Genomic DNA, 21,550 nt, shown 5'->3' on the forward strand with positions numbered 1-21,550 from the left:
TGTGGAGCACAGGCTCCAGATGCGCAGGCTCAGTAATTGTGGCTCACAGGCCCAGTTGCTCCGCAGCATGTGGGATCCTCCCAGACCAGGGCTCGAACCCGTGTCCCCTGCGTTGGTAGGCAGACTCTCAACCACTGCACCACCAGGGAAGCCCTGTTTGTTGGAAGATTTTTAGTCACAGTTTCAACTTAAGTGCTTGTGATTGGTCTGTTCATATTTTCTGTTTCTTCCTGGTTCAGTCTTGGAAGGTTATACCTTTCTAAGAATTTGTCCATTTCTTCCAGGTTGTGCATTTTATTGGCATAGAGTTGCTTGTAGTAGTCTCTTAGGATGCTTTGTATTTCTGCGGTGTCTGTTGTAACTTCTCCTTTTTCATTTCTAATTTTATTGATTTGAGTCCTCTCCCTCTTTTTCTTGATGAGTCTGGCTAATGGTTTATCAATTTTGTTTATCTTCTCAACGAACCAGCTTTTAGTTTTATTGACCTTTGCTATTGTTTTCTTTGTTTCTATTTCATTTATTACTGTCTGATCTTTATAATTTCTTTCTTTCTACTAACTTTGGGTTTTGTTTGTCCTTCTTTCTCTAGTTATTTAGGTGTAAAGTTAGATTGTTTATTTGAGATTTTTCTTGTTTCTTGAGGTAGGCTTGTATTGCTATAAACTTCCCTCTTAGAACTGCTTTTGCTGCATCCCATAGGTTTTGGATCATCGTGCTTTTGTTGTAATTTGTCTCTAGGTCTTTTCTGATTTCCTCTTTGATTTCTTCAGTGATCTCTTGGTTATTTAGTAACGTATTGTTTAGCCTCCATGTGTTTGTGTTCTTTACATTTTTTTCCCTGTAATTGATTTCTAAACTCATAGTGTTGTGGTCAGAAACGGTGCTTGATATGATTTCAATTTTCTTAAATTTACTGAGGCTTGATTTGTGACCCAAGATGTGATCTATCCTAGAGAGTGTTCCATGTGCACTTGAGAAGAAAGTGTAATCTGCTGTTTTTGGAAGGAATGTCCTATAAATATCAACTAAATCTAGCTGGTCTGTTGTGTCATTTAAAGCTTGTGTTTCCTTATTAATTTTCTGTTTGGATGATCTGTCCGTTGGTGTGAGTGAGGTGTTAAAGTCCCCCACTATTATCGTGTTACTGTTGATTTCCTCTTTTAGAGCTGTTAGCAGTTGCCTTATGTATTGAGGTGCTCCTATGTTGGGTGCATATATATTTATAATTGTTATATCTTCTTCTTGGATTGATCCCTTGGTCATTATGTAGTGTCCTTCCTTGTCTCTTGTAACATTCTTTATTTTAAAGTCTATTTTATCAGGTATGAGTATTGCTATTCCAGCTTTCTTTTGATTTCCATTTGCATAGAATATCTCTTTCCATCCCCTCACTTTCGGTCTGTATGTGTCCCTAAGTCTGAAGTGGGTCTCTTGTAGACAGCATATATATGGGTCTTGTTTTTGTATCCATTCAGTGAGCCTGCGTCTTTTGGTTGGAGCATTTAATCCATTCACGTTTAAGGCAATTATCAATATGTATGTTCCTATTACCATTTTCTTCATTGTTATGGGTTTGTTTTTGTAGGTCCTTTTCTTCTCTTGTGTTGTAGAGCTGGTGTGGTGGTGCTGAATTCTCTTAGCTTTGGCTTGTCTGTAAAGCTTTTGATTTCTCCATCAATCTGAATGAGATCCTTTCCGGGTAGAGTAATCTTGGTTGTAGGTTCTTCGCTTTCATCACTTTAAATATATCATGCCACTCCCTTCTGGCTTACAGAGTTTCTGCTGAGAAATCAGCTGATAACCTTATGGGAGTTCCCTTGCATGGTATTTGTCATTTTTCCCCTATTGCTTTCAATACTTTTTCTTTGTCTTTAGTTTTTGTCAATTTGATTACTATGTGTCTCAGCATGTTTCTCCTTGGGTTCATCCTGCCTGGGACTCTCTGTGCTTCCTGGACTTGGGTGGCTATTTCCTTTCCCATGTTAGGGAATTTTTTGACTATAATCTCTTCAAATATTTTCTCGGGTCCTTTGTCTCTCTCTTCTCCTTCTGGGACCCCTATAATGTGAATGTTGTTGTGTTTAATGTTGTCCCAGAGGTCTCTTAGGATGTCTTCATTTCTTTCCATTCTTTTTTCTTTATTCTGTCCCATGGCAGTGAATTCTACCATTCTGTCTTCCAGGTCACTTATCCATTCTTCTTCTTTTTTTTTTTTTAATTTTAGAATTTTATTTATTTATTTATACAGCAGGTTCTTATTAGTTATCCATTTTACACATATTAGTGTATATATGTCAATCTCAATCTCCCAATTCATCACACCATCACCACCCCACCCCTGCCACTTTCCCCCCGTGGTGTCCATACATTTGTTCTCTATATCTGTGTCTCCATTCTTATGCCTCAGTTATTCTGCTATTGATTCTTTCTGCTGTATTTTTCATTTCAGTTATTGTATTGTTCATCTCTGTTTGTTTGTTCTTTAATTCTTCTAGGTGTTTGTTCTTTAATTCTTCTAGGTCTTTGTTAAACATTTCTTGCATATTCTCGATCTTTGCCTCCATTCTATTTCTGAGGTCCTGGATCATCCTCACTAACATTATTCTGATTTTTTTTTCTGGAAGGCTGCCTATCTCTGCTTCATTTAGTTGTTTTTTCTGGGGTTTTATCTTGTTCCTTCATCTGGTACATAGCCCTCTGCCTTTTCATCTTGTCTATCTTTCTGTGAATGTGGTTTTTGTTCCCCAGACTGCAATATTGTAGTTCTTCTTGCTTCTGCTGTCTGCCCTCTCACAAAGTAACTGACTTTTTCAAAAAACTTCTAGTAGTCACCAAGGGTAAAGTATGAAACTCCTTACTAGTTAAAATGGATAGTAGGTGAGTTCCTGTCATACTAAAGCTGGAGACAATTTTTGCTTGACCTCAAATGATGAAGCAGTGAAAAGCTCTACTATCTGACTCAAAATGGAGTTCATTGGTCATTTGAAGAAGAAGGCAAAGGATCACTGAAATCCAAGGTTCAATCAGGGAAACTGGCATCAGAAAACATCCTGCAGATATGACGAAGATTTCTTACTGAAGGGTAACGTAGGGGTCAGCTTAGTGATCTAATTAAATTTGACTCAAATCCAAGTTCTATAGCTTTCCTCCGAAACTTCTCACATTTCCTTCAAGTTCTCAGGACTTACTTCTACAAAGTTGCTCTCCGTTTCTAAGCTCCCTCAAAAATAAGAACAAATTCTCTTTTGTTTCATATCAATCTGCTTCTATAAGAAATCCACTCCCCTCCTCTTGGTCTTTCCTGTCCAGTGTGGTAGCCACTAACCACATGTAGCTGTTTAAATTTAAATTTAATTGACAAAAATTAAATAAAATTAAAAATTCAACTCTTCATTTTCACTAGCCATATTCCAAGTGCTCAGTGGCCATATGTGGTTAGTGGCTACCACATTGATAGCACAATTTAGGACATATCAATTATCACAGAAAATCTTATGGGGCATTTGTACTAGTGTGTCATGAATTGATGTGTGCTTACTGAATATTTGTGGATATATGTCAAGAGGTCATATTTCTACTTTCCATCAGAAAATTCACTTTGATCTAAACATTTTTAACCACCATTCTCTTTTCAGCAATGTACCATCCGTCTATAGAGATATTTCAGTGTACATGTTTCCACTTGGAGGAGTTTCTTAGGAAGCAAAGTAGAATCATCACATAGATGACAATAAGATGTTTTCAAGTGGGTTTAGAGCATGAATTTTTCCAAGAGAAGAAGTAAAACATTTCTCCCTGAAAAAATGGTGAATGTCAAAAAGCAACAAAAAACAAGCAACAAAAAAGTTAAGTGAAGCTTTTGTCTGGGAAAAAGAAAGATATGAGTGAGCTTGCTTTTTCTCTAGAGGAAAACATCTAAGAAGAAAAGGGGCAGGTTTGGAAGCAACTACTCTTTCTTAGGTCACTGGTCAGATTAGCCCTAAAACCTCCTGAGCATAAGGTTATAGAGATGAGGTAGGCATGATCCCAGACCTGAAGTAGCTAAAAGATTTATTAGGAATCAGGCAGAAGACAGAATTTAAATACAGGTATGTGCTCTTCAATAAGTGGTGCTGGGAAAACTGGACAGCTACATGTAAAAGAATGAAATTAGAACAGTCCCTAACACCATACACAAAAATAAACTCAAAATGGTTTAAAGACCTAAATGTAAGGCCAGACACTATAAAACTCTTAGAGGAAAACATAGGCAGAACACTCTATGATATAAATCACAGCAAGATTCTTTTTGACCTACTTCCTAGAGAAATGGAAATAAAAACAAAAATAAACAAATGGGACCTAATGAAACTTAAAAGCTTTTGCACAGCAAAGGAAACCATAAACAAGACCAAAAGACAACCCTCAGAATGGAAGAAAATACTTGCAAATGAAGCAACTGGCAAAGGATTAATCTCCAAAATATACAAGCAGCTCATGCAGCTCAATATCAAAAAAACAACCCAATCCAAAAATGGGCAGAAGACCTAAATAGACATATCTCCAAAGAAGATATACAGATTGCCAACAAACACATGAAAGAATGCTCAACATCACTAATCATTAGAGAAATGCAAATCAAAACTACAATGAGGCATCACCTCACACCAGTCAGAATGGCCATCACCAAGAAATCTATAAACAATAAATTCTGGAGAGGGTGTGGAGAAAACGGAACCCTCTTGCACTGTTGGTGGGAATGTAAATTGATACAGCCACTGTGGAGAACAGTATAGAGGTTCCTTAAAAAACTAAAAATAGAACTACCATATGACCCAGCAATCCCACCACTGGGCATATGCCCAGAGAAAACCATAATTTAAAAGGAGTCATGTACCACAATGTTCATTGCAGCTCTATTTACAATAGCCAGGTCATGGAAGCAACCTGAGTGTCCATCGACAGATGAATGGATAAAGAAGATGTGGCACATATATACAATGGAATATTACTCAGCCATAAAAAGAAATGAAATTGAGTTATTTGTAGTGAGGTGGATGGACCTAGAGTCTGTCATACAGAGTGAAGTAAGTCAGAAAGAGAAAAACAAATACTGTATGCTAACACATATAAATGGAATCTTTAAAAAAAAATGGTTCTGAAGAACCTAGGGGCAGGACAGGAATAAAGATGCAGATGTAGAGAATGGACTTGAGGGCACGGGGAGTGGGAAGGGTAAGCTGGGACGAAGTGAGAGAGTGGCATTGACATATATATACTACCAAATGTAAAATAGATAACTAGTGGGAAGCAGCCACATAGCACAGGGAGATCAGTTCGGTGTTTTGTGACCACCTAGCAGGGTGGGATAAGGAGGGTGGGAGGGAGACGCAAGAGGGAGGACATATGGTGATATATGTATATGTATAGCTGATTCACTTTGTTATAAAGCAGAAACACACCATTGTAAAGCAATTAAACTCCAAAAAAGATGTTTTTTAAAAAAGAGATAAATATGTAGTGTGAATAAACTGTTTATCATAGTGCCTGACAGCAAGAAAGCACTTTGTACATGGAAGCTGATGATAGTGGTAGCAGAAGTACCAACAGTGGCATTGTTACTGACCAGGGTTCTTGGTCTCCTTAATCAATAGAAATTCATCAGAGGCCAGACAAGAAATTCAGGCAAGGCTTTATTGGGGCCCCTGCTGCAGCAGGCGGGAGCAAGAACAAACAACAGGTTCCCTTGCTTGCTCCCTTCCCTTGTTCCCTGAGTGGGGGCGAGCTTGTTCCTTATATGGGGTGAGGGTAGGGGTGTGTCCAGGGGTTGGGCCAGAGGGGTGGCTTAGGTGTTTTGCTCACCTTTTAGGTGGTGGTGTGCGCAGGGGGCATGTGCAGTACCTGCTTTTGCCCCTGACCCCCTGCTTTTGCTCCAGGCTCTTCAAAAGTGGCAGTTGGGTTTTTTGGTCTCTTTGTATCTTTTGTCCAGTATTTGCACCAGCTGAGCACGCACGCAGTTATTTTTAGTCCTATACAGCTTTTTTGTGTTTTGTTGCTCGAGGAGAGGTGTGTCCAGGTGCAAGCATTGCAGCACTGCAGCAAAGGGTCCCAGATCCCAGCCTGTCTCAGCATAAAGGCGTTCTTTTTATTTAACATCAAATGATGTTTGTATTTCTAAAGGTAGTAGAAGATGAGGTATTTAAGCACATGAGTGTCTATGTCGTTTGTTCCTAGTACATTTGATGTACCCCTTTGTTACCAAACCCAGGTTCGGTTGCTTCTTGCTCAAGAACCAATAATTCGAGAGGCAAGTGTCAGTAGAAAGGAAAGGTGCTTTAACCAGAAAAGCCAGCAATCTAGGGAGAAGGTGGACTTGTGTCCAGAGACCAACTCCGAAGATTCTGCTCAGCCATGACGGTTTTTAAAGGAGAAAAAGGAGGAAGAATCTCAATGAATCATCGATGCAGGAAGTTGGATTCTGCATCATTCCCCGTTGCTTGCAGACTGGCTGACTCTTCAGATGTTATCTTGCATCTGATCAGCCTGCAGGATTGCTAAGGGGGCTGTTGAGAATAGAGAGCTCGTCATTTTTTAACCGCTTAATTCTTCATTCTTACTTCTTTTTATCTAGGAAAAGAGTCAGCAAGTTAGACAAGGCATGGTGTGCATTCAAGAGAGCATAAGTCAGGAGTTAGGTTAAATTGCCTAGTGAGCTCATTCCTATAATTAAGTTCTTTTAAGGTTAAAGGGGAACAGAAATGGGCAAACAGGAAAGGGACAAAAGAGCTGCTTTCACCTTGAAACCTTTCCTGCTGTGCGTCAGCTGGGTTAGTCATTGTCCGTCATTCACAGGTACAAAGCATAGCACAAGCAAAAGATCTGTCCGTAATGAGCGTCATGTTCCAAGATGGAGCTGAGGCTGCTGCACCAGAAGCTGTGTCTCAATAGGACCATAAGACCAGGTTGTGAGTGTCTTCAAATGTCAGACTGAGTGGAGAGCTTATCTGAAAGCAACAGGAAGCCCCTGGAGATTTATAGGCAAGGAATGAAGTAGAACAGAAGAGTGGGGCAAGCAAGTGATAACAGGGCCATCTCAGTGGGGAGAGAGGAAATGCTATGTGACCACAAAAAAGTCTGTGAACATGCACTGGGGGTGGAAAGACCCCTGCACCCACCAAGAGCATTGGAGTGCCGCCACACTGGCACAAAGTCCACATTTCCTAGCTTGGCATCCCCTTCATCCTCTGGGCCCTCTGTGTTCCCAGACATCTCCGCTTCTTCAGAAACCTCAGTTTCAGTGATGCGGCCTATTCACCAACCCACTAGCCAGAGGAGCTTGTGCCTTTCTTGATCACAGCTTCTCTGGCTTCTGGGCCCTGACCGTCTCCTTCTCTTCTACAGTGCTTGCCTGACAGATGGCCTACAGTTAAGGCAAACTTAAGTGCTTGCTTTGCTGCCACCATTCCTCTGCTCACCCACCCCCTTCGCCTAAAATGTCCCCTTCCCCTTGCTACTGACTTTCAGCCCCCCTATTCTCAAGTTCCAGCCAAGTTGCCATCTAACCTGTCCTGCGTCCCCCTAGCCAAAACACCACTCCCTCCTTGTAATGCCTAAAACTACCAATTTATGCCCCTCACCCACTCTTGTGAGGTCTTGAATTATAGCTGTTTGATCTTGCTACCAGTGTGGGGATTCTGCTATAGTTGCTGAGGATGTCTGTTCCAATTATGTATTCCATAACTGGGGAGATTACCACAGGATGGGCTTGGGGACCCACTGGGTCCACTGTGAAGTAGTCCTGAGCTAAAACACCATTGATCACCCGACCTCCATAAACCCCTACTCTGACTGGCAGATCACAGTGATGTCTGGGGTCTCCTGGAATCAATGCCAGTTCAGAGCCAGTGTCCAGTAAACCTCAAAGAGCTGATTACCTCCTTTCCCCCAATGCAAAGTTGCTCTGGTAAAAGCCCACAGCTCCATTTGGAGAAGGCTACGAGAAAGATGAACAGTATAAAGATTCAGCAGCAGGGAGGGATCCTTCCTCCAGGGCACTTAGCCTTCCCTCCATTCAAGGGGAGCCAGGTCTTAAACTGGCTCAAGTGTGGGAATTGCTTCTCTTTGCCATCATAACTTGTAATTGCCTTTTGTTTGTGTGCAGCCATCATCCTGAGACCTAGCTGTGTTACTGGATGGTTTTACTACAAGTCCTGTTGCTAGGGATACTTCCAGAAGCTGAGGAACTGGTCTGATGCTGAGGTAAGAAATCTGGCCCATGCTTGGAGAGGCTTCTCTAAAGCAAGGGGCCACCCAAAGCTCCAGGTATCATTCAACTCAGAGCCAAGGGTCCTTCCTTGGCATCCTGAGAAGTAACCTGGCTGGTGAAATGGAGAATAGAGGGTTATGTGCTTAACTCCTTTCATCATGTGAGCATTGATGGAGCATGTGCTATATAGGCCCAGACCCTGGACGGGCTGCAAAGACATGAGGATGAACAAGGAACAGCCTGCCCTCAAGGAGTTCACTGTCAGGGAGAAAGACAGAAATACATAAATCCAAAGACGATGAGATGAGGAACTTACAGAAAGAACAACTGAATTGCCGTACAAGATTTACCAGCAAGAGAGCCGTGTGTAGACAGCCTCAGAGCCACCTGACGGAGACCAAAGCATTCCAGACAAATGCCAGGCCTCACTGTCTCCATAACCCAACAAATGTATTGGTTTTATTTCACTGAGGCTTTTCTAAGAGATACCCACATAGCCAGTCAGAATAAGTTACCTCAGAGTGTTGGGAGTCAGTGCTGCTGTGTCACTGAATAGTGGTTGTTAAACTGAAGTGACTGACCGGGGAGCTACGTGGGGAAATGGGGTGTGATCTGGGCCCAGAATGGCCTCAGAATCCCTGTAAATCAATAACTCAGAATGAGGAAGCACCTATCACGTGATAGCTACTGAGAATGCAAAGGTCTTTTCTGGCCTTAAAAAGTGCAGAACTGACGCAAGATTGTGACATTTAAACAAAAAATTGCAATGCAGTATGAGCATAAGTGACTTTCCCAAGATTACACCGAGAATAACCAGCAGAGCAAACCCAGGGAAGTTGGCCCCAATGCAATGCTTTCCTAAGCAGATGTGAATGATAGCAAAAAAGATAAAAAGAGCCAAACACAGAAAGGGCCGCCCGGATTCTGTCCACTGAAAGAAGAAAAAGCTCATGGACAGCAGTGGACTTCTCCTCAGTTCTTGGGAAGCAACTTGGAGAAATCCTGGACAGATGTTTGTACTGCCTGTCCCTGGAGAGTCCAACACGAATTCTACCAAAACAAAGAGGAAGATATCTGCGGGGGCTTTGGAATAATATAGACCTGAGTTTAAAGCACGCTCTGCCACGCATTAGTTGCAGCTATACCTCACTTTACCAGTTTTCTTCTGTAAAATGGGGATAACACTTTTATCCCATGGGGTTGTTGGGAGGATTCATGAAAAGAACTTGCAAAAAGCCTGTGGCACACGGTGGATGCTCAATTCAGGTTTTCAAGGCAAAAACGATCCACATGATTGATACCAAGCCTTAGCAGAGTTAACCACTCCTGAACCAGAGTGCAGAGAAGGTGCCGGGAAGGACCAGAGAAATTGACATCACGGCTGCTGTGCTCCTTGGTTCCTAGCTGGCATCTTAGTTCACAAGACTCCTGGAGGTGATGGAGGTGGCAGTTAAAACGACAGGAAGACCCGATCTTGGACCGAAGAGGCAGCGCTCTGAGTTCTAGCTGTGTGAACTGACAGGAAAGGGAAACATCATTTAAACAGACGGAGCCTGTTGCCTCTTCTGTCCCAGGAATCTTTTGTAACTGGTACACTCACTACACGTTGACTGGTAATCCAGCTTCCGTGCATCACAAATTTAAAAGTCAAATGAAATTACAGGTATATGGATGGACCTAGAGTCTGCCATACAGAGTGAAGTAAGTCAGAAGGAGAAAAACAAATACCGTATGCTAACACATATATATGGAATCTTAAAAAAAAAAAAAAGAAAGGTTCTGAAGAACCTAGGAGCAGGACAGGAATAAAGATGCAGACATAGAGAATGGACTTGAGGACATGGGGAGGGGGAAGGGTAAGCTGGGACGACGTGAGAGAGTGGCATGGACATATATACACTACCAAATGTAAAATAGATAGCTAGTGGGAAGCAGCCGCATAGCACAGGGAGATCAGCTCGGTGCTTTGTGACCACCTAGAGGGGTGGGATTGGGAGGGTGGGAGGGAGACGCAAGAGGGAGGAGATATGGGGATATATGTATACGTATAGCTGACTCACTTTGTTATACAGCAGAAACTAACACAACACTGTAAAGCAATTATACTCCAATAAAGATGTTAAAAAATAAAATTAAAATTAAAATTAAAAAAAGAAATTACGGGTACAAAAACATTCTGGTATTATCAAGTGGTTGGTAAATTATCATTAAGCAGTCACCACATCTAGTCCTGAGCAAGTTCAAAGGCAAACATGAGAGTAGCAACCACAGCCAAAACCATGTTTTTATTAAATTAATTTGTTTTATTATGTAGGCAGATCCTGTAACACAACCCCAAAAGAGCATAAAGTATATATCTCTGTCTAGCTATAAAATGTACGTATATAAAATGATTTCTTTATTTGGGCAGTAAGTATCTTGTTAGAGAACAGCACATTTTACAATCAGTGGTTTCTTAGGTTTGTTGAAGTGCAGTATTATAATACATAATTATAACAATTCTATCCTCGTGACAACTCCCTTGTGTAGCCCTAATTATTTCCTCCATTTACAGATAAGGAAGAGAGGTGAAGTGACTTGCCAAGGTCACATACACTAAAGACAGGCAAGACCAGGACCCCAGGCACTTCCACTGGCCCTAAAGCTCGTGCCCTTGCCTCGAGCTGCCTCCCCCTCTGAGGCCTGACACCTGTGACAGTTGTGTTTTCTCCCAAGGTGACAGGAAGTCTTCTGTGGGGCTTAGATCCCAAGGGGAGGCGGGGGCTGTGTGTGCCCATGCTGCCTGGTGCTCTAGGGCTCTGAGGTGAGGGCCGTGCTTTTCTTTTTTTTTCTAATTTTTATTGAAATATAGTTGATTTACAATGTTGTGTTAGTTTCAGGTGTACAGCAAAGTGATTCAGTTATACATATATATACATATATATATTCTTTTTTAGATTCTTTTTTCTCATAAGTTATTACAAGATATTGAGCTCCCTGTGCTATACAGTAGGTCCTTGTTGGTTATCTATTTTACATATAGTAGTGTGTATATATTAATCCCAAGCTCCTAATTTATCCCTCCCCCCCCTTTGGTAACCATAAGTTTGTTTTCTAACTCTGTGAGTCTATTTCTGTTTTGTAAACAAGTTCATTTGTATCATTTTTTAGATTCCACATACAAGTGATATCATATGATATTTGTCTTTCTCTGTCTGACTTACTCAGTTAGTATGATAATCTCTAGGTCCACCCATGTTGCTGCAAATGGCACTATTTCATTCTTTTTTACGGCTGAGTAATATTCCTTTGTGTATACATACCACATCTTCTTTATCCATTCCTCTGTCGATGGATATTTAGGTTGTGGGCTGTGCTTTTAAACCTCACATCTCCTCCTTGCCCTCAGCTCTAGTGTCAGTCATATGGAAACGGAGCCCACCTGGCATCTATCCTGAATTTAAAGGAGGCCAGCACCATAGCAACGGACATAGGTGGCTGTCAAAGAAACAAGCCCGTATGGATCTGCCTGCATGACCTGCAGAAGGTAACCTCAGACTTGGCCCACAAATGGCCCCTTGGGAAAGCCAGATAGATAGCCCCTCTCTGGGAAACAGCCCCAGGCCTACTGACAAGGGCACACACAACAGATCTTCTTCAGTCACCTGCCTCCGATTGATAGAGACCAAAGCTCCAAGGTTAGGGAGGAAACAATTTCCTCCACTTACAGACCTATCTAATTAAAGTTCTCCCACATTTTTGAACACAAAATTACCAGCTCTTCAGAGCCTTTAAAAAGAAGTTTGTGTAAGTATATATGGGTGTATACAAATAAACACACACACACACAGACCCGTTATGAGACCAAGCTTAGTTAAACCCCCATTAGATCTTGAGTTAAAGTTGGAAACTTTCAGCTAAGCTTTTTGCTAGATGCTATCATGTTTTTTATGTTATCCTAAACTTTCTTCACTGGTCCCTCATTTTACCCGCCTCAATACCTCATAGAAAGAAATGACATGTGAGGTTGCTGAGGTCTCTATGTGGGATCTGCAGTTTACAGATTCTTTGTGGAGCTTCTATGTTAACCCAAAAAAACACAAAGAATACAAGGAGAAAAACCCCAGACTTTCTGTTTCTTGATAAACTTTGCCATAGATGTTACATATATTTTATACAATGAATTTTACATTTTTATATATTCACATTGCTATCAATCAGAACTCTCTCATTCAGAGATAGGATAAATACATCAATTTCTACCAGATATTTTTTTGTGATTTAGTTTTTTTACCTTCATGACTGAGGCTAATAAACAGTCTAACAAATTGTGCAATGTCTCTAGTTATCAAAGAAATGCAAATTAGAATAACAATATAATTTGAGTTATCAGATTATTAGACTTTTGCTTTGTCTTAATGAATAATATTTTTAAGGATAAGGAGAAATTCCCCAGTAAATGAGGATGCAGATTCCTACAACTGAACTGTTTTTGGAAGGCAGTTTGGCAATAAATATCAATATCCTCAAAATATTCATGCCCTTTGGCCATTAATTATACTTCTGGGATTCTAGCCTTAAAGAATAATTTTAATTACAGAAACAGCTTTGCAAATAAAGTGGTTCATAGCAGTATTCTTTGCAATAATTGTAAATTGGAAACAACATAAACATCAGTCAGTAGGAGAATTAGTAAGGTAAATTATGGTGCATTCTTTTTTTTTTGGCTGTGTTGGGTCTTCGTTTCTGTGCGAGGGCTTTCTGTAGTTGCGGCAAGCGGGGGCCACTCTTCATCGCGGTGCGCGGGCCTTGCATTGTCGCAGCCTCTCTTGTTGCGGAGCACAGGCTCCAGACGCGCAGGCTCAGTAGTTGTGGCTCACAGGCCTAGTTGCTCCGTGGCATGTGGGATCTTCCCAGACCAGGGATCGAACCCGTGTCCCCTTCATTGGCAGGCAGATTCTCAACCACTGCGCCACCAGGGAAGCCCTATGGTGCATTCTTACCATTAAAAAATGTTTGGAATGCAAGACGCTACAAAATTGAATATATATTTTAAAGGCCACCACATTTTTAAGTACATAAAAATATTGTGATAGACAAAAATGGTTTCACCAAAAGTAAATATGGTAAAATATTAGTAACATTTTCCTCCTAGAGATTAAACGGAGTGACTTTCTTATTTTCCCGTCTTTACACATTTCTGTGCTTTCCCAGTTTTTACAATGAGAACCATGTTTTAAATGGGTCTGGGCTGTGAGCAGGTGGGCAGGCTGATGTGTACATGTCTCCCATCTCCTGTCATTTGCAGGGGCAGCAGTGGAAGTGGCTCGATGGGGCCATGTATATTTACAGAACTATGTCTGGCAAGTCTGTGGGTAGGAACAAGTACTATGCTGAGATGAACGCCAAGAACAGTAAGTTCTATTGCATCTCTTGCCAAATCGCAGCTCCTTCCCTTTCCCATTAAGAGCAAAGATGCACATTGACTCCTCTTTGCTCCATTTCACACCAGCAACTCTTTTTTTCTACAAGGCAATGGTCTTGTCGCAGACATTATTTACCGACCATTTTACAATCTTTGCCATATCACTGTACCAGCGGTTCAGTTATCAATATTTTCTTTAAATCCACTCACTTTTTTCTTTCCGTTTTTTTGATTTTTAATAACTCATTTTTAAATTGAAGTATAGTTGATTTACAGTGCTGTGTTAATTACTCCTGTGCAGCAAAGTAATTACATTCACTTTTTTTCTTAAATATGTTTATCTTAAAATTCTGTTACATACCATGAGGGGGAAATATGTCACATTTGGGGAAAACCAGGCTACAGGGAGCAAATATATGTGACTCCTTTCTGGCTTCTTTATAGTTAGGGTTCCCCATGAGCCCTGGAAACCTCGCCTTTGCCTGGGTTATTTCCTCATTTGTTTCTCGGAGGATGCAGTGCCCAGAACCTCAGCTGCAGGCTGCACACAATCACTGCAGCCTCATTTCTCTTGCCTGCCTTCATTCTTTGCTTTTAAAGTCTTTGCTTTTTTAATGCTAATAAGCTAGGGTTTTCAGCCTTGGTACAAATGACATTTGGGGGTGTGTAATGCTTTGTCTTGGGGCCTGTCCTCTGCATTGTAGGTTGAGCATATCCTAGTCACTCACCAGCAGATGCCCGTAGCATCCACACAGACACAGGTTGTTACAACAAAAAATGTCTTCAGACTTTGCTAAATGTCCCCTAGGGGGACAAAATCACTCCTATTTGAGAACCACAGCTAATAAGTGATATGAAAAGAAAACAGAATGTCAAAGATAAAAAGCACACTTGATATGAAACAGAACATCCCAGTGGGTTTAAAAAGTCATCACAGTGTCACTAAGATTCCCCCACTAGCCAGGGGGTGGGTCAGGGACACAGCCCGGACTGAGGACTCAGGTACCGGGGCTCAGGTGGAAAGGGACGTGGAACAGGGTTTACTGTTGTCTGAGGAATAAAGCTTATATGCACAAAAGAGTGAGAAAACTTTCTGACAGCAAAGGATGAATGATGGCCATGTGGAGACAAACTCTGAAGCAAGCTCTAGGCAAACCCTCAGAGGTAAGTGGGTCATATCACAGACCAAGGAAGGACTTTCCACAGTCTTGCAGAGACTACAGCTGCTGCTGTTAAAGGAATAATTCATCTCAGATGGAAGGAACACACCAAGACCAATAGGTAGAAGCTACCAAAATGTGGATTTCTATCCAAACTGAGGAAAAATATTTTGAACAATCAGCACTGTCCAAAAACATAATGGGCTACCCCAGGAAGTAGTGAGAAACCCATCACTAGAGTTAACCAAGCAAAAGTAGACATTGTAGTTGTTGTTGTAGTTGCCGCATTAAAAGTGTTAAAAGAGGCTCACAGCACATGAGAGTCAACTGAGGAACATTTTAAAAATATGAATTCCAGGGATTTCTTCAGACCGACAACATGAGAATCTCTAGGGCTGGATGCCGGACCAAGCTTCAGGGAAGCAATGGACCAGATGCCTCCCAAAGTCCCTCCCATGACCCTAAGATTTCACTCGGACAAAGTTCTCAAACAAAAATCTTTCCCCTGTCAGTCCGTGTTTACATCAGCAAATTTCCCAACGACAGAGTTTCCTGTGTGGGGCTCAGAAGCCAGACGTCCGCCTGAGAATGCCAGGCCATTGGACGCTACCCTTCCCATTCACTCAGCCCAGCTCTCCACTCTCAGAATACAGGCTCTCAGGGCAGAAAAGTGCAAGGAATGAAGCAAGGGTTAGAAACTGGTGAAGGTAGAATAAAAGGACATTCCTTCAGCCTCGTCAATGTCACTTTATATTTGTATAACAGATTTAACCTCACCAACTCAGTGGCTAAATTGTTTTTTTAAGATTCACAAGGTTTTTTTAGGCCTCACACTCACATCCTGTGTGTGTGCCTGTCTGTGTGACTGGCCTTGTTTCTTTTTTCTATCTATTTAGAAAGACCCTGACCCTCTGGAAAACTGTATTTCATGGTGCCTCCTGACTTATCGCCTTGAGATATTGAATAATGATAACTAGGGTTCTATAACTGAAAAATAAATTTCATATGCAATATAGTTTAGGTCAAAACCCTGGGCTCTGCATTCTGAATGCCTGGGGTTAGGAGTCCAGCTCCTTCTCTCAGCTGTGTGACCTTGACCAGATTTTTTACTTCTCTGTGCCTCAGATGCCACTCTGTAAAGGGGAAAAAATACTACTACTAATCATCGTAATGTATGTCAAGTGCTTATCACGGTGCAGGCTTGGCTTGTGGCTCTCGTGGCCTGGAGGGGAGAGTGCACCCCCGCAGTTGCCCCTCTGGTGTTGAGGAATGGAGGAAGAGAGTGAAAAGAGACACTTCCCTGAATTAGTGCCAGCAGGGGAGCTTGCTAACCCTTGGTTGTTTGATGCCTCGTGCCACGTTCTCTTTGCCCCGCGCCATCACAGTGCCCAGAATGCATGCATCTCCATCTCATTTACACTCTGCGGCCCTGCTCTGGGGCCCGTGGCTGCAGGAGTGAGAAGGACCCATCCTCTATACCTCCCGAGAGCCAGGCACATGAGGGGGCGTGCCTCACCCCGCCTTGCCTGGCTCTGCCTCCATATGCCCTCTCTCTCAGGGCTCTCATCCCATCGACCTAGCACACACTGGTACTGGCGTCAGGGCCAGACCTGCAAGTCAGAGCCAGGCAGACATCCAGCTGGGGAACAATGCATCACTCTACGGCGGACGCCCCAGCAGGACAAGTGATTCTGCAGAGCTTGGTTTCTGGAAGGGAAATAATTGGACCTCTCTTCAAAAATACTTCAGTCCTTCAAAAGTCCTTCCTCTCAGTCCTTCTTTATAAATGAGTGGCCAGATGGGACACGGCTGGCTTCAGCAGCTTCCAATTCTTTGAACTTTGGATGGGCTCTTTGTAGCTCCTCAGCTGTGGACGTCAGGAAAGATCACCGTCTGTTCCTTACAGCATCCTGTTTCAGACACGAAAGAACCTCTCGTTTTCAGTTGGTTTATGTCAAGCCCTGCCTTCCCTCAAAAGCAGTGCTGGTGTGGAGTGTCTGCAATTGTGTGTGACGTTTAAATTATTTTTCTTTCCATTAGCAAGGTTAGTACCTCTTTTAGTCAGGATTCTCCAGAGAAATGGAAGAAATAGAAGGGAGAGAGAGAGAGAGAGATTGATTTATCTTAAGGAATTGGTTCATGCGATTGTGGGGCTGGCAAATCTGAGGTGCACAGAGCAGGTCAGCAGGCTGGATGTTCCTGTGAGTTGATGCTGCAGTCTTGAGGCTGACGGTAGTCTGAAGGCAGAATTCCTCCCTCTTCCGTGGACCGCAGTCTTTTCTCTTAAGGCCTTCACTGATTGGCCGATTACTACATGATGGAGGGTAATCCGCTTTACACAAAGTCTGCTGATTTAAATGCTCATCACATCTAAAAAGAAAAATACCTTCACAGCAAAATGTAGACTGGTGTTTGACCAAACAACTGGACACCACATGTTAGCCAAGCTGACAGGTAAAATTATGTACCTTATCCATGGGTGCAAGCAAAACACCCCGAGGAGGGCTTCCCTAGTGGTGCAGTGGTTGAGAATCTGCCTGCCAATGCAGGCGACACGGGTTCGAGCCCTGGTCTGGGAGGATCCCGCATGCCGCGGAGCGACTGGGCCCGTGAGCCACAACTGCTGAGCCTGCGCGTCTGGAGCCTGTGCTCCGCAACAAGAGAGGCCGCGATAGTGAGAGGCCCACGCACCGCGATGAAGAGTGGCCCCCGCTTGCCGCAACTAGAGAAGAGCCCTCGCACAGAAATGGAGACCCAACACAGCCATAAATAAATAAATTAATTAATTAATTAAAAAAAAATAAGATGAAAAAAAACGGTGTTGGCCTGTCCTGGAGGCAAAAACAAAAACAAAAACAACACCCCGAGGACACTGATAAGCTCAATACACAATCAAACAGATTTAAAGGTCCGTTTATTTTCTTACAGATTTTTTTAACTTGGAACAGCAAAGAATGCAGCAAGCTCCAACACTTCCTATGCAAGTACCGACCATAGAGCAAGAATCAAGATCCTGCCAACCCTTGCTCAAGCCCCTTTCCTCTTCCTTCTCTGCCGTGCTGGCGATCTGATCATTGTCTCGGAAAGTATACATAGCAGCTAAGGCTGATGAGGCCCTTACTGCACTGACATTTTTAAGCTCAGGGGCAGGGACGTCCACATTGGTATGACAGTGTCTTCTAGCTCTAAATGTTCACCCCACAACCCCTTTCCGTGGTACTCTCCTCCTCCCCACCTCTAGCTGCCCTCATCAGACGAGGGGTATGAATCTCCCACTGATGAAAGAGCCAGGTCTTTGGCCATCGGGGATAAAGGTTTGATGACAGGAGAAAGAAAACTCAGGAAAGAGCCTCTAGCCCTCTTCTGCGTCTGCATCCCTCTGCCCTCTCCCTGTGGCCCTCATCCTCCTCAGCCACCTGCTTATTGTTCCATTTGCCATGGGGAACATTTACCAGCAGAGTCTCTACCAGGGTGATGTGGACCGTAAATTCCAGGGCCACCTTTCAACGGATGGTTGTGTGCATAGAAGGCTGCTCTGTTCCACTTCAGTAGCGGTGAGAGTGGAAAGGTGAACTACGACTCAGAAAACACACCCAAGTGTTTCTCCATTTCCTTCCTTCCAGTCTCTGCCTCCCACCCCCCCTTAGAAGAGCTCCTCCCCGGCTGCAGCCCTGGTGTGATAAAGGAGAGATGGAGGTGACATGCCTGGCCAACCTCTAAGCAGGCTTGAGTGGGTGGCAGTTTATTTCACTGTAAGCTCTGCAGCTCATGAGGGGAGATGACAGGCACAGCAGGTGCAGTGGAGATGACCTGGCCTTGGGTGCTCTTCTCTCTCCTGCTGCTGACAACTCACGTGGTCTTGCTCCAGTCTCTTTGCCTTCTGAGGTTTGTGATTCTTTATGAGGTGGTGGCTCCAATACCGAGGAGGTCACTTTTTTCCTCCCTAGGTCGGGAATCTACTTGGCAATGTAAGACAAAACAATATGGACTTGACAGTTACAGAAAATATGGCTTTGGTGTGATCCCATGCCCGTTTCTTAGCAGGAAAGGTCGCCAGAGAGGAGAGGACACGTGGCTTGGCCATGCAATCCAGGCTATGCAGATGGCCACTCACTTCACCCACATGGCACTGCTGACTAGTAAACACAAAATCTTATACCCCAACCTGAAGATGATCCCCTATCACCTAAGCAGCCTAAGACTAGCTACCGAGCGCTGGCTGAAAGAAGAGAGGGGAAATGAAACAGATCATTGGCCCCACCCACCTCCCCCTTCTTCTGTCCTTCCTTTCTTCTTCCTTCCTCACATCACAACCTTGTCACCGTTTTGGCTGTCAAAGTAAAACATCAGAAATAATGTATTGCTCCCCCGAAGCGTTAAACAGCTTGTTAACCCAAAGGATAAATCTCTTAACAGTGAGAGTTCAGATAAGGTGACAGGCAGATGCAAAAGGGTCATTCTTACGAAGCATACAGTTAGCTTCGCAAAAAGCAACCACCAACTCCCAGGAGGGCTCTGGGGCAAATCACTGTCAGAGAATCAAACAAAAGTATCAGATTCCATGATGGAGATGGTAAATAAATGGGGATTACCAGACTGACAGGAGCCATGTAAACCTTATTAGATTAAGTACCAGATTCTGTGGTATTACCTGCAAGAAAGGATGAAAGGATGTAAATGAAATGTGGATGACAATCCCCCAAAAAGGTAGAGGTTCTCAGTTTTTTTCTGACTATGGCACATACGAGAGATAAAGGACACCATGGCTCACCTATCTCCCCTAATTCAGTTACACTTTCCAAAGGAAAAATAATACATCATGATAGCAAAGAAGTAGAGATGAACAAAATAAAAATCCAAAAAGTAAAAAACATCAGATACACCAACATAAAACAAAAAGTAAAACCTAACAGTCATTCTATAAATACATTAAAAGTATTTTAAATGTACTTAGAAAGAGTTCCAATTGAAAAGCCTCACCAACTGAAAACAATCTTGGTGATGTAACAATAACTAAGCCCCCTCCCTGAAATTGCTGAAATGCCAACAATCTGCATGTACACGTGCACAGTGCAAGCTTTATTACTTTCCCATTGTCTTATTAGAAGGCTGGGATGGTCCTTGGTCAACTCTAGAACTATGCTGATTTTCATTTATGCATCTGGAATTTTAGTAATCCTTAATAATTCACTGAGTAGGGGTGTATCATTCAACAAAATTTTGAATGCATGCTATGTGCTAAGAACTCATTTCAGGAACTGGGAATCCATCAGTGAACAAAGAAGATAAAATTCCTTCCCATTTAGAGCATACACTTCAGCAGGGGTGAGGAGTGGATGTAGGAAAACGATTAACTAAATACGTAAATAAAGTACAATGAGGGCTTCCCTGGTGGCTCAGTGGTTGAGCCTGCCAGCTAATGCAGGCATTAGCTGCCTGCCAATGCAGGGGACACGGGTTCGAGCCCTGGTCTGGGAAGATCCCACATGCCGCGGAGCATCTGGGCCCGTGAGCCACAACTGCGGAGCCTGTGCATCTGGAGCCTGTGCTCTGCAACAAGAGAGGCCGCGATAGTGAGAGGCCTGCGCACCACGATGAAGAGTGGCCCCCGCTTGCCGCAGCTGGAGAGGACCCTCGCACAGAAGCGAAGACCCAACACAGACATAAATAAATAAATAAATAAATAAAATTAAAAAGTGTTAAAAAAAATCTTTAAAGTACAATGAGAAAGCGACAGATGCTATGATGAAAATATAAAGCTAGGACGTGGTATAGGGAGCAGGCATGTGTGCGGGTGTGTATGGAATAGTTAGTGTGCTTTTGGTCACAACTGACAGCCAGACTGTCTCAAGCAAAAAAGAGAATTTATTGGTTTATGTTATTCCACAGTCCATAAGTAGATTTGGGCTTCAGGCATAACTTGACCAAAGGTTCAACAATGTCACCAGGATAAGGTTTTCTCTCTATATTTTTTGACCTTTTCTGGGAATTAACTTCATTATCAAGCCCCACCTAGTTGCAAGATGGCTGCAGCAGCTCCAGTCCTCATCTTATCAGGCAAGAACCACAGCCCTCAAACAAAAGCCTCCAAATCAAGCCTCACTGGCCAAGAGTCTCGTGCATGAGTTATGTGCTCATTCCTCAACCAATCACTACGGCCAGGAGGATAGAATGTGATGATTAACTTAGCTAAGTTATATTACATGTAACTTCTCTAGAGCCCAGGGGTTTAGTCAGCTTCACCTAAAGGACAGGGCCACTGCTAGCAGATATGGTGCCTTTGTAGGGATTATAAAAGGATGATGCCCCTCTGGGAAGACACTGCCCCATGGACCCTCAGGACCAAAGCAGGCCGGATTCTAACCCCCACTTGCCCCCTTAGCCATATGCCTTTGTGCAGTGCACAAGCTACACTGCCCTCATCTATGTGGCCCTGCTGACACACGTGGGCTGAGCGCGGGAAAGGTGGCTCTCTACCTGGGGGCTAAGGGCCACCCTGTGGAAAACTCTGTCCTAAGACCCCACGGTAGGACTTCAGAATCAGATGTCTGAACTTCAATGCATCTGGAGATGCATCTGATGTAAGAAGAAGAAAAATCAGGTCTATGTTGTTTCCCAAAATGTGCTCACTTATGTAAGACTCCAGCCACAGCCTATGGTAGTTATTATAGTGGGAAGAGCAAAGGCTTTGGAATTAAGCCTCTGTGGATCTGACTGACTGCCTCAAACTGGCTGTATGAG

General features: G+C 43.0%; 1 protein-coding gene across 1 annotated transcript; it reads left to right on the top strand.

Annotated features, from left to right (window-relative positions):
* Positions 1–6,886: 6,886 nt before the first annotated feature.
* REG4 (regenerating family member 4) lies at positions 6,887–20,201 on the top strand (the record flags this gene model as incomplete). Its single annotated transcript, XM_082346311.1, is given in 7 exon segments — positions 6,887–6,944; positions 8,141–8,196; positions 8,200–8,238; positions 11,640–11,771; positions 13,533–13,689; positions 16,368–16,494; positions 17,647–20,201. Coding segments are annotated over 7 exon segments (729 nt in total). The 3' UTR covers positions 17,807–20,201.
* Positions 20,202–21,550: the final 1,349 nt, after the last annotated feature.

The sequence above is a fragment of the Balaenoptera borealis genome, assembly GCF_965194805.1.
Source record: "Balaenoptera borealis genome assembly, chromosome: 1".
Lineage (NCBI taxonomy): Eukaryota > Metazoa > Chordata > Mammalia > Artiodactyla > Balaenopteridae > Balaenoptera > Balaenoptera borealis.